Source organism: Columba livia, chromosome 19, assembly GCF_036013475.1.
Source record: "Columba livia isolate bColLiv1 breed racing homer chromosome 19, bColLiv1.pat.W.v2, whole genome shotgun sequence".
In the NCBI taxonomy this organism is placed as follows: domain Eukaryota; kingdom Metazoa; phylum Chordata; class Aves; order Columbiformes; family Columbidae; genus Columba; species Columba livia.
Window position 1 is genome coordinate 2,260,270 of NC_088620.1, and position 13,297 is coordinate 2,273,566.

General features: G+C 51.1%; 1 protein-coding gene across 6 annotated transcripts in view; it reads left to right on the forward strand.

The window, feature by feature from the left end:
- Window positions 1–13,297, forward strand: part of KCNT1 (potassium sodium-activated channel subfamily T member 1) — a 69,826-nt gene that overhangs the window by 2,560 nt on the left and 53,969 nt on the right. For 4 of the 6 annotated variants that reach the window (XM_065035552.1, XM_065035551.1, XM_065035550.1 and 1 more), the window contains exon 2: window positions 11,257–11,436. The exons of 1 other annotated variant lie outside the window; for it this stretch is intronic. In XM_065035552.1, coding sequence (XP_064891624.1) covers window positions 11,257–11,436 — 180 coding nt within the window. Of the gene's footprint in view, window positions 1–10,943; window positions 11,103–11,256; window positions 11,437–13,297 lie in introns of those variants that run through there. One more of the 6 variants, XM_065035554.1, reaches the window with a different exon arrangement.

Genomic DNA, 13,297 nt, shown 5'->3' on the forward strand with positions numbered 1-13,297 from the left:
CCTCGATTATCCCCTTGCTTAGCAGATCTAGAGATGATTTAAAAGTTGTTGAAGGGAAATTCCATCTCCTCAGTTGCCTGAGTGCGGAGGCGTGTGTGTAAATGTCTGTGTGGATTCTCCTGGCCCTTTTTAAAAGGGGACAATTGTCCTGAAAGTCCCTTCCAGTCAGAAAGCAAGGAGTTAACCGAATATACACTTGAAAGTATGTTTGGAGAACAAATACAGATTTCTGGCACCCAGAGGGTACAAAGAGCCTAAATTTTACTTTCCTACCTCCTGGGAAATCTGGGTAAATGTTTGTATAAGGAGCTGGCCTGTCATTTAGAGGAATACAGGATTTCCTCTGGCCAGCAGTGCCGCTTCCCCTGCCTTGCCCATGTAAGGGCACCCTGGGAAGGAGCAGCAAGGGACGAGCGGCCGTATGGAAGGACTCATGCAAAAACATCCCGCACAAGCAAGAGGGTGGCAGGAGAAACAGGGACGTGCGGGAGGAGACTTGTTCTCTTCATCCACTACCTCCTGCTACTATGGATATTTAAGAAGAAAAAGATGAAAGAAGGTGGCATGCGCGATGATACCTGGAGAAGCTGTTTAGGAAGATCGCGTCTTTGCATGAGACGTACGTGGCTTTTCTCATGTTTGTTTTTGATGTCTCTCTCAGGGGATCTGTCTGTCTGGTAGGCTGTACCGCTCTGCCCGAGTTCAGTGCTGCTGTTTGTATGTGGAATAAACAGCCGACGTCCTGAGCGGGGCAGGTTCGGGTGCCCTGGGTTTGTGGAGGGAAGGAGGGTCCCCGCTGGAGCAGCCAGGACAGATCATGCTTGCTGACCCTAGAAATCACAGCCAGATTTGGAGCAGCGGCAGCAGGGTTAGAGATGCCCACAGGCACCTGCTGCTCTGGTCAAAGCCTCTGCTTGAGTCCAAAGGCGGGTGTTTGCCTGCTGTCCTCGCTGAACCCGAGGTGATCGCTGCCTTCCCAGGGCTGTGTCCCCATGAGAGAACGCGGGAAAGCTGATCTGAGTCTGTGAGGGATGCAAATGAAATCAAAACAAAACAAAAAATGGATTAAACTGTATTCTTGCTTAGTGTGAACGCTCATCCAGACCCAGGATGAGTCTTTTATGGCTTCTCCTGCTACACTCCAGATGTATCAGATGGAAAGTCTCAGTTTAGCACAAGGATGGGCCCTGCAGCTGAGAGCTTGTTGTTGTCTCTTAAGGTTTCCATTTTCTGGAAATGAATGGGAAGATGCTTCTTTGGCAGAGCTTGCACTGAACCAGACTCCGTAGCTAATTAATAACCAGTTCCTCCAGGCGAGATGACTCGCTCAGGCATTTATCAGCCAGTGGGGATCCTGGCCTCGCTGTTCCAGGAGAAATGGCGATAAGGAGCCATAAAGCTACAGGGCCAAACACCCTGTATTTTCAGAATGTTTATGTAGCAGAGATAAGATGGAATTCTGCTCTTGTTTTCCTCAGCTGGTTAGGACAGGGAAGCATGTGGTTCTGGCAGGGGTCTGAAATCCGGGGCTCCACAGGGCTGTCAGCAGGTTGTGCTGTGAAAACCCCACAGAAAAACACCTGCCAGCTCACCTGGGTCAGTGGGAAGAGGTTTTGGGACCCCGCTGCTATTCCATTTAGCAAAGAACCCCTGACATGCTGAGTGTCCTCCTTAGAAACTGCCCTTGGGTTCTGGCACGGCCATGTCACCCTTCGCTGGAGAACAGCAAAGTAGGTCATTGCCTGTGCTCAAGGCTCTTTCTGCTCTGCAAAAATATTTACAGCATCTATTTGAATCCTCCCAATTCTCCATCAGCGACCTCTTCCCGACCTCCCCGCCTGGTTCCCAAGTGCTGTGCGCAATTTGTTTTGGAGCCCGTGAGCGTTTCTCTTGCATCCATGCCAAGCTGTGCTGGAGTGTGGAACATCTCATTCATCCTTCTTATGAATAAAAAACAGGCAAAGAGCCATCCGGGGTCTGGGCACAGGTGCCTCTGGCCTGGTGGCCTTTGGCAGTGACTGGTGACAGGGACAGAGGACAGGTACAGGGTGACCCTTCCTGGGGCTGTAGTGCTGCAGAGATCCGTGGCTGGAGGTTGTACCCCATGGCTGGATCCCTCTCCCGGGATTTGCCTGATCTCGAACCCATTGGTACTTTCTGCCTCTGCAGGAGGATGTGGTTTCTCTGATGCAGCTGCTCTGTGAGCAAACGTGCTGCTTTTCCTTTGATTTCCCTGGGTTCTTACAGCTCTTGTGATGTGCCCACTCCCCAGCCATCCGCTCTGATTTCACCTGCCTTTCATCATATCTCTTTCCAGGCTAGCGATTCCTCCTGGTCTATTTAGTCTCTCCTTGTACAAAACACTTTATAAATCTGTAGTTATCTCTGTTGCCCTTCTCTGTGCCGTGTCACCTCTAAGAGGGGAGCCAGAACGGTGTGTGGCTCCACGGTGGGTTTATCTGTAGTGTAACAACCTCTCCTAACGCTTTGGGTTTTGGCCACTGCTGACAGCCAGCTGTTGGCTTTGTGGGATTATCTACTGTGACTTTGGCTCTTTTCCAAGTGCTAATTTGCAGACCTTTTAGTGCCCATGCAGGAAAGTGATGTTTTTTTTTCCTCCCCTTTTGGATTAGCTGGCATTTATTGATGCTAATTTTTGTCTGGCATTTTATCATGGGGTTGCTCAGTGCTGCAAGATCCTCCTGCAACTCTTTGCAGTCTGGTTTAGGTTTGACTGTACTGGATAATTTGCAGTCATCGCCATCACATCTGAATCCACGGAACAGCAGAGAGCCTTGTGGGACCCCACAGAAGATGTTTGCTTTGGCGTTCTGCTTGTCTCTTGTCTTCTAAGCCAGGAGACGTCCTCCTCTTCACCCCATCGCATCCTGGTCTGGCAGGTGGGTTGATAAGCCTGCCTCTTGGGGTTTATTTCTGTGAGTCTTTGTATCTTTGAATGGTGTGAAAAGACTCTTCCTCCTCCCACATCTCCCTATTGTTTTCTGCTTTCGGTAGAAGGGAGCATTCTGCAGGGGTCTGCAGCATGAAGTTTCTTCTCCGTGCTCCATCTCTGGCTGCTTATAGCAGTTTGGGGCTGTGCAGAAGGGAGAATTTTCCCAGCAGAACATTAGCAAGAATTAGCACTTTCCTGATCTTGCACTCTGTTTTTTGACATGAGCCTGAAAAAAGACACCACCGGGACTGTGTGCTGTGGGATACCAGCTACACTCCTGTGAATAATGATTCTGGAGAATATTGAGTTCAGTCTTGAGAGCATCTCCCAGTGCATCCTGATGAGAGCTGGGAACAGACAGCGTGGTCCTGTGCTCAACTGGTCTTCTGAGGGTTTGGGCTGGTTCCCAAGCTGGAGTGGGTGACATTGGTCCCAGGTGAGCTCCATGTGGGAGGGGAAGCCCTAGGAAAACAACAGACTGGGCAACAGCAAGAGGGCAAAGGACTTTTAAGCCTGGCTTTAGCTAAAGCTGAGCTTTTCTGGCCCTGGACTGGTGGTGGGATGGCTGCCACTGCCTGCAGAAGGGTGCGCTGGCTGTGCGAGACTGTGATGGAGCGTTAGGGTTTGTGGGGATGAAGCAGAGGCCTCATGGGAGAAGGATAACTGGCCAAGACCCACTGGGCATCCTGGCCTTCCTCACAGTGCCAGCAGCTGGCGTGGGGACCCGTGGGACAGCCGGGGGGTGAGTCGGGGATGTGACCATGGCTGCGCTGGGACAATCGGTACCTGGTGGCTGTGAACAGGGTGACTGAGGTGTGGGGATGTGCTGTGGTGTCCATAGGAATTCTGTTCTGCAGGTAATATCAGGGGGTTGGCTGTTGACTCCAGGAACAGAGCTGGAGGCTGCAGCGAGTTTCTCTCCTATTAGTTTAATAATCTGTTTAGGTTTAAGATTATTTTTTTTGCGGTTGGTTGGCATGAATCATGAGCCTGGTGTTATCCCTGTGTGCAGCAGCACCCTGTCATTAAAGACCGAGTGATTTCCCAAGGGAGTTTGGTGTCTACAGCCTCTGAAATCCCCAGGGGACTGATGTGGCCCATGTTTCTCACTTACAGTAGAGTGAGTCCTGGTTGCTTGAGTTTTGAGTATTGGGGATGATTCTGCTTTTAAATAAACTTGCATGTGTTCCCTTGCAAGCCCAACACAGTGATAAGGAAAAAGAAAGGGTCATGTCCTTGCTGGGGAAGGGCCGGTACTCTGGGAAACCTGCTCCTCAGCATATAGCTCCTACCAGGAAAATATAGTTTAATGTTGTAATCCATAAATAGCCCTGCAGATTGCTGGGTCAGGAGTTTCCCGGCAGGGTTAGTGACCGTGGCTCAGCAGGATGAGTGTGTTTTGGATTTGCCCCTCCTTCCGAGGCTGTTCATGGCTGAGGTGCTGTGCTTGTGTCCCCGGTGCCTGGCACAGCAGGGACCCGTGGGTGACAGACACGGTGTTCACAAAACCAAAACCCCTAATAATTCAGCCCAGGCTGGTTCCCTGCATGGCCACTTCAAACACTTTCTTCAGCCTTTTCTTTTGGCACTACTGAATATTGGCAAGCAAAAATGAGGAGATAAGTGCCTTTTCCTTCCAGGAGGCTCCTTGAGGGAGGCTGGAGCCTGTTTGCTGCTGGAAGCCAGGGGATGTTTTTTGAATTGCAGCAGTATCTGCAACGCCCTCTTGCTGAAGAGGGTTTGGGGTTGCACCCTTGGTCCCCACCTTCTCCCGTGCTCCTTGTCCCCCACCCCGTCAGCCATTCCTCACCTTTTCCAGCCTGGTCTCTGTCCCACGTGATTGCACCTGCCTCACAAACCTCTGCAAAAATCAACAATGGGACACGCAATGCCAAAACTAAGATAGTTTTCCAGTTGAACTGGAAGCTCAGTGCATGTGTGGAAAGAGCTCCCGAAGCTGCGGGTGTCCCTGCCGTCACCTCCCCACCGTGGCATGTACCTGTGTCTCGGGCTGGGGCGGGTGGTCAGGAGGGCTCTGGCATCAAGTCAGTGCTGCAGAACAGGGTGCATGTCCAGAGATGAGACCCGGCCATGTGCCACCATCTGGCTTCACCAGCGTGGCAGCCCCAGCCCAGGCTGGAGGGGTGGGAACCGGTCCCCTCACCAGCCAGCAACTGAGGACACGGCCTGTCCATGCCGCTTGTGTACCCAACGTGCTGCTTTTGGGGTCAAAGAAGAGCAAAAAGACGCCTCAGCGGGGCTTTGCCTTCTCTGAGTTTTACCCTGTTGCAAAAAGCATCCGTGCGCATCGGGCCAGAAGGGAATGGGGAGACCTGGGGCTGAATTGCTAATACGGGGTTGTCTAATAAGAAAAATGGCTCTGGACCTGGAAGGTACAATTTCTACTTTTATCTTCTACAAAATAGCATTGCCAGCGGGGGGAAGGCTTGCGGAGCTTTGCACTGACTCACGCTTCCTGTTCGTTTTCAATGTGAAATACACAAAATGCTAATTTTTCCATGAGGCCTGTGGTGCTAAATTGCCTCCGCACGTTGAAAGCGAAGCGATGGATGGATTTGTCACAGGACTCAGCAGTTCTGGGGAAGTTTTGAGCAACAGCAGCCCCTGACATGTACAGTCCAGCTGTTCATGGAGGTGCAAATTTGGATGCAGGAGTTTAACCTGGGAGACTGAGCTCTTCATATGTTGTGTGTGTGTTCTGCAGCTGTTGTACCCACAAAGCACGACTTGGGCCAAAGCTGCTCAGGGTATCTGGAAATCATGACTTGGATGTTGTTATGTCATGGGCCTCTTCACATCCCTCGGAACACTTTAAACTTTCAATCATGAAGTATAAAACCCATTACTATCATACAAGTAACAAGAAGCTGACAAAACAAATGAAATGGAAGGCAGTTGCTTATGGATGCAGAAGTGATTGTGAAGTAGAGAAAATGATCTCATTGAAGGAAATAGAACCCTCATCTTTCCGCTATTCCCCTTTTCTGTACCAAGCTCAGGGCGTAAGTGCCTGGGGCTTTAATGCTGATCTTTTTAGTTCTTGCTCCTACATTATGAGAAGGTAATAGTGCAAGTTCATTAGTTCATTGTTCCTTTCCCTCTGGTTTAATCTGTGGGGTTGCTCACAATAAATGTTCCTTTCACGTGGTTGTTCCACATGGGTTTTGCAGGGGCAGCTTCTGCTCATGCGGCCAGTAGCATTTGTGCTTCTCGTTGACTATCTTTAAGGTTGGGAGTCATTCTGGTTGCAATTTCTTATCACTTGGTCATGGGACTTGTGCTTAGAAAACGGGAGAGATGTTTTTAATGTTGTGTTTTTTGGTAGAAAGAGTCCTACAGCTCATTCTGTGCATGCTGCCCTACCAGCTCGCTGTCCCTCCCTGCCAGGAGAGCGGTGCCAGCGCCTGCCACGGTCCCATGTCAACGGCACCTACCGTGGTCCCATGTCACCGGTGATGAGGGGGACGCTGCCTTCCAGCCCGGCTCCGCAGACCGAGCGTGCACCTCCCCACGCACTTGGGCCATTAGGAGACCCCACAGGGATGTCACTCAGAAGCAAAAGCACAAAAAGAGAGGGGAGAACAACTGTAACCCGGTAACCATAAGAGCTGTGGGTGGAGAAGCAAATAGAAGATGATTGTATATGTTTTAATAACTATAGAAAAAGAAAGGGCAGAGTTTCCTGTAGGGCTTTGTTTGTTGGAGAGACTCTCGGAGCCTGGCAGCAGCTGAGCTTGCTTTGCTGGTGGCCCAGGGATGCAGGGCCAGGCTCTCCAGCCATGGCTCGTGGCACATGGTGGCAGGGAGGAGGGGACATGGCAGTGTTCCTGCTGTCCTGGGGCAGCCTGGCCCTGAGAGCTCTCATGAGAGATCGTCCCCTGTGCACGATCTGCGATCTTGCCTGGGCCAGCAAAGAGCAGCTGGAGGCTCTGGCTCCACCGGTGCCTGTTTGCTGCCCAAAAGGCCGGGTTTAGCTGACCCACGGTGACAGCCAGGCTGGCTTTGCCTCTCTGAAAACAGGCTGTGCTGCAGCCCCGTGTCTCTGCCAGCAGCAAGAGAAGGGTCAGACCCTGTGTCTGACTCTTGCTCCACCACTGCTCTCAGACAGGGTTGTCCCTGCCATCCCAGCAGAGGTGACAGGAGGCCCAGCAGCACCTGGCTGGGCTGTTGCAGCACGTGCTGGGTACCAAAGCTTGAGGAGAAGTGGCTTGTCCTGGGCAGGGGATGTTGAGCTTGGACATGAGGTACTTGCTTGCCAGCTGCACATGCAGACTCCTGGACTAACACTGGGGAAAGGATGGAGCTGGGACAGAGCTGCCAGCAGGACCTCGTGCCTCCTTTCACAGCACGGAGCAGTGGGAGAGGAGCGATTTAGGGTGATGCAAGAATTTGCCCCAAATGGAGGTTCAGCTGTTTCTTCTGTTTGTGCACCCCAGCCCCTGGAAGGAGGAGAGGAAGGGTATTCTGGGAGGGTCAATAATTTTGGTGATGACAGAGCAGGGGCTGCCACCGAGAACTTTGGAGCTCCTGGTGGGTTTGGGCAGTTCCATCATGCAGGTACCAGGATGGAGGGTTATGGGTCTGTTAATGACCCTGGGTGGTTTCCAATTGCTTTGTGGTGAGAAGCAGGAGGATGTTTGGTGGTTTCTGTGGTGTGTAGTGAGCAAGGAAGCAGAAAAGGAACTTGGGTTGCATCCTTCCTCTTCTTTGACTTGCATAGTCAAAAAGAACAACAAAAATCCTAAAAGACATTGAAACAAGCTGCCAACCCGTGGTGTTTCCTCTGTGGCAAAGCTGTCTGTTGGGTGTGGGATCTGGGGCAGCCTCTGATGAGCCCCATGGGCTCAGGCATTGCAGAGCCCCGTGTTGAGCGCAGCCCCTGCCGGCACAGGAACCCGTCTGGGCTGTCACTGCTCTGCTGCCGGTGTTTCCAGCCTCAGGGGATGGTGCTGTCGGCATCACAGCTTTCCCATGTGCCCCGGGTGGAAATACAGCAAGGACAGAACATGATTGCAAGCAGCTCAGACATGAGAAAGCTGAGTGAAGCAACCTCAGGCTGGTTCAGCTCTGGGCTGCGTTTGCTAAACCTGATGGTGATTATGTCTGGTTGCAGTTTAACAGTAGCAGATCTGGTTTGGATCACACTCGGCTCAATCCCAGTTCCCGTGAGGCTGAGCAGCTGCGTGTTCCCCCGGTGTGCCGATCGCTGCCGGAGAGCCGGCCAAGCCGGGGGAGAGACGGTGTCGTAGCAAGAAAGTGGAATAGTGTTGAGGTTTCCATATGCTGATTACAGCGTGCATTTGTAGTGGTACATGGTTCTGGAGGAAGGAAGGAAAGGGAAGATAAAAATAAAGCTGCTGTCCTGTATTTAGCTATAAACCACTTTGGGATTATTTTTTTTTTAAGTAGTATTTGAAGACTATGCAATAAACAAGCTTGTTCATGAATTTTTTATTTTATGCCACTACTGCTTTGAAGAAGTAGCCGTTTCTATAGCTCAGAATCGCTGTGTTTGGGCAGAGAGGAGGGTTGTGAAGTCTCTGTGCCAATGTCAGATCTCTGTGCAGTGCAGGAACACTTTTTTCCAAGATGTACAACATATCTTAAAGTCACTGTGTAATTGATAGACATCTTTATCATATCGTTGCATGCAGTATTTGTTTTGCTAAACCTTCATCCAGAATAAAAAAATGTGACAATTTAAAAAATTCTGAATTATTTGATATGCAAGAATAAGAGAGAATATATTCAAAATGTAGCTGCTACTGCAGATGGGAGAAGAAACTCAGATGCAAATACATAGCAGAAATTGTGTTCCCAGAGACACTGGTATAATTGGATTTTACTACAGTTTCTTAACACTAATAAAGGATGTGGTAAATATTTGCTTTGTTTCATGAATCTGACACATGATCTGAGGCCAAGAGAGATGGATTAATTGGATTTGAAAACCAAAACCCCAAAGATGTTTGACGTTTGAAGAGGATGGTTGTGTACGGATGAGAGCATCCTTAGCTTTCCAGGGATGCAGGATGGCGGTGTGGAGCGTCAGAGGCGCCCTTTCCACACGGCAGTCGGTGTGGCTGTGCCCGTGCAGCCGTAGCGCTCGGCCTTTCCTCCGGGAAAGGAAACAGCGTGTTCCTTTAAACAGGCACTTAATAATCAACGGCGATTACTGTGCGTGACAGTCTCCTTCAAATGCAATTATAATCGCCCACATTTGGAATGAGGTGCCTGGCTCCCCATTTGCAGTATGGATTATAGTAAAAGAGTGTGTGATTTTTAAAATGTATTTCTTCTCTCCCTGGAAGTCCGGTTTTAGGATGCTGTCCTGGCCTCGCAGCAATAAGAAATCTTAACTGGGCTAGAAGGTGACCTGAAGAAAGTATGCTTTTGGCATCATTTATCGTAGTTAAGCTCTAAGAGGAAAGACTTAATTGTGGCTTTTTTGTGATTACATTAATGTTAGATCCTCCTTTGCAATGTGAACTAGAGACGTTCAGCTAAGCTCTGTGCTTACATTAGTCGACCCAGAGGGACTCCTTGAGTTGACAGGAGTTTGTCTTGATTTCTCTTAAAGGCCAAGTTTTGGATCAATGTATATCACAGAGTAACCTCGCTGATGCCCAAGGCCCTGCACAGATGCATTACCTCGGCTGCACTGTGCATATGGCAGCTAAAGGGAGCTGAAAAGCTCTGGGGGTATAGAATTTAGTGGCAAATAACATCAGTGAAAATCATGAGAAGTGCTGAGACTGAGCTGTGTTGCCTTCTGGGGCTGTGTTCAGCAGAAATTCCACATGCTGGTTGCTCTTCCAGAAACTCGGGAACAACAGCTGAACAGGACTTTGGAACCTGGTCCGCCAGGAACTTGTTTACAGGGGTTTGAGTTGTTAAAGGTAGAAAAGGGTCTGAGGAGCCTCAGATCACAGCTCTGCAGCCAGCAGCAAAACCCCTCTGTGTTTGCTTATTGCCAGCTGAGCGTTCAGCTCTTTGAAGCTCTTTTGCCTGTATATAGCTTATGCTGTATGTACTGGAGGCAAAGCCGTGGGAGGATGGTAGGAGTGGGTTGGAGAGGCTTTGGGTGAGGCCCTTGGCAGCCCATCTGACAGGAGCTGGAGCCCCTCAGCTATTTGTCTGCCTCAGGCTCCAGAGTTACACGCGAGGGATAAAGAATCAGCTCACTGCAGGGGCACCATGTCTCCTTTTCCAAGCTCTCCGCATCCTTCCCACTTTCCACGAAGGGTCTATGAAACTGGAGTTCTGTCGTGGCATGGATAAATGCCACTGATGAAGCCAGAACCTAGAGGATCAGTACCTGTGATCTTGCCTTGTGTGTCTGTACGCTGACCTTACAGCACTGAGTCGCTTTGTTGCCTTGTGAAGTTTCATACTGACCCTGATCTGTTGTAATTCCCAGCTCTAGCTGACACGGGGAGCAGTGCTGTACCGGTGTTTGGGTTGGTAAATGTGCTTTTAAAAGGGAGAGCGAAGACAAGCTCATAAACCTCTGAAATGTTTGAGAGCTGGTTGAGTTTCCTCTCTGTTCCGTGTGGCAGGGCAGACTGCGTGTGCACAGCTCTTTGAGCAATCACCTTGGGTCTCTTCCGGGTGGCGCGATCCCCCCACCCTTGATCAGAGCCATCAGCACGCCAGGGGATGGGTGATAGATCCTCCCGGCCACGACACTTGGCAGCTGGACAGACGACTGACTCACCAGTGTTCGTGGTTTCTCATTTAATACTGGGGCTCTTCAAATGATTTAAGTGCCGGCAGTCCAGAGAGGAGGTTGTGCTTCTGCTTCCAGCACGGTTGCGGAGCTATCGCCTTGTCTGCCTCCCATCCATACTTTTCTTTGCGGGGGGAGGCTGGGGGTGGATCTGGGTTTGCTTGTCAGCTGTCGATTTATCTTGCGAATGCTTTTATTTCCTCCTGGCGATTGGGCTTTTCCATTGGCTCCTCTTGCTCTCTGCTGTTCGCCTGCTGAGGAGCAAATGTCCTGTGCGCCGGGGAGCTCCGCGCCGTGCCCACCCCGCCGGCCCCTCGCCTGAGGCTGGCAGAGCCCCTGGCCACCCATGCCCCCGGGGGGAGCGCTCTGCGGGGGGGGCACCGCCGCCTGCCCCGCAATGTAATTACCGTCTCTCCCGGGGCGGGGGCCGCGGGTCGCTGCGTGCCGGGGTGCGGGGAGGCGGCCCCGGAGGAGGTGCCGGGGCGGGCGGCGGGGGCGGGCAGGGCAAAGCAGGGCGCCCCCCCCATTGCCGCTGCCCCCTTCTCTCCCGCAGGCTCTCGTCGCCCGGCGGCTGCGGCGGCGGGGACGGCGGCGGGAGCTGCAAGAGCGGGGTCATTCTGGACATCGCCGCCCTGAAGATGACGGAGCTGGAGTCCGAGGTGCTGCCCCTGCCGCCCCGGTACCGCTTCCGCGATCTGCTGCTGGGGGACCAGTCCTTCCAGAGCGACGACAGGTTCGGGGCGTCACGGGGCGGGGGGGAACACAGTGGGGTGGGGGTTAGAGGGACACACGCACGCACCGGGAGGGGTGTAAGGAGGGGGCCACGTAACTGGGGACACATCGCTGGGGTTGGGGACACACACTCGGGACACCCGCGGACCGCGCTGCGGGTGGGACACCCCGCTCCGGGGGACGCGCTGTCCCCGCCGCTGCGGAGCTCTCCGCGGTGCTGACGGCCGGTGTCGGCGCGGGGGATGCGGGTCGTGCCGGAGCCCACGGACGCTGGGATGTGTTCGCAGGACCGGGCGAGGCGACACTGCGATGTGTGGGGGTGCTGGACGTGGAGGCCGTGGGGAGCTGCGTGGGTTTGCCCCGGACAGCGGGCACTGGCAATGTGTGGATGTTCCAGGGCGGGTGGACATGCTGGCGCAGCCAGGCATTCGGAGTTGTGGGTGTACTGGGCCAGCAGACATGGAGATGTGGGTGTGCTGGGCAGCTTGCTGTGTCTGGGCGTCCCATCAGGGGCTGGCAAGGAGGAAAAGGAATCGCTGTCTGGGAGTTGTGTGCGATGCAATTGGTGAGGCAAGGGGCTGGTGAAACTCCCTGTTAAGCCGTGTGTAGAGTTTGGGCTGAGCACATCCATTTATTTTGGAGGTAAAGCTCATGCAAAGGCTCGGTTCTTCGAGCCTGTCTTTGCAGCAGGGGATGCTGATGAGAGCACGATGACTCTAAAGAGCTGCTGTGGATGTGGCACAACTCTCCCTTTCTTGGGCTGACTAGAGAAATGGCCTTTAGGGGTTGAGCGCCAAGCCCGCTGTTCCTGTCTGGCTGGCAGGGACTTATTACCAGATTGAGTGAGCTAAAGCAAAAAAAGGAATGTTGTGAGTGGTAAGTGAATTCTATGAGCAGAGCAGTTAAACGAAGAGGAGAAAGAACAACCTTCCCTTCAACTCTGTTCATATAATAAAAATCAAGGAGCTACAGTGCTAATGGGAAGTCAGTAAGATTGTAATCTTTCCCTACCAATTAATTGCATGATGTAAACAGAAAGAGCTGTAACTCTTGTTGAAAAAGCCCTTCAGTTGCTGCCTTTGAGTAGCTGCTGTGTATTTGGTACACCTGCCTCAAGGCTTTTGTGCATCTGTGTTAAACAGTAGTTTCATTTTTATTATGTGTGCAAGTATAATTAAAAAAAAAAAAAAAAGTGAATCTGGGTTTGAGAATGTGGGATTTACAAATGTTCTAAATAAGCATTCCGAACTTTTATAGCTTCATAAGAATTAATCTTTCTCAAAAATGAGTCTGTGATCCTCAAGATTTTAAAGCCCAGATTTCCTTAGCAGGCACTTAAATATTAATATAATTTGATGGTATCAGGTGAGAGGCTGATGGGAAATTCCAATGCAGAGAATGTCTGGAATTCAGAATGGATATGATATGGCTCATTTGGATAAGTTTGGAGTTTAAAATTTTAATAGTTTCTGTAATTAAGTGCTTGAATGGATCTGAAATACAGCAGATGACAACTGCAGACTGTGTGTTTTTTCTGCATCTCACTGATATACCCCTTAATCTTACTTTTCATCTAGATTTTAGTGTTTCTGATTCAGAATTTCTCTTTAATTTAGTGTGGAGATACTTTGCGTTATTTTGGTAAATTCATTAGCCTTATTCCTCAAGAGATCTCTGTCTCCCTGGCTTTATGTGCTGCTGTCTTTAGTTGTTTGGCTTTCCCCTTCATCTAGAAAATATGGAAAACTTCACGGCGTCTTTGGGAATGCAGATCTGTGAGCACACATTCGCTGTTCACATGTAGTCCCGTTCACTGGGAGCTGCAGTGGGCCATGGCCCTGGGCTCTTGGAATTGCTGCTGT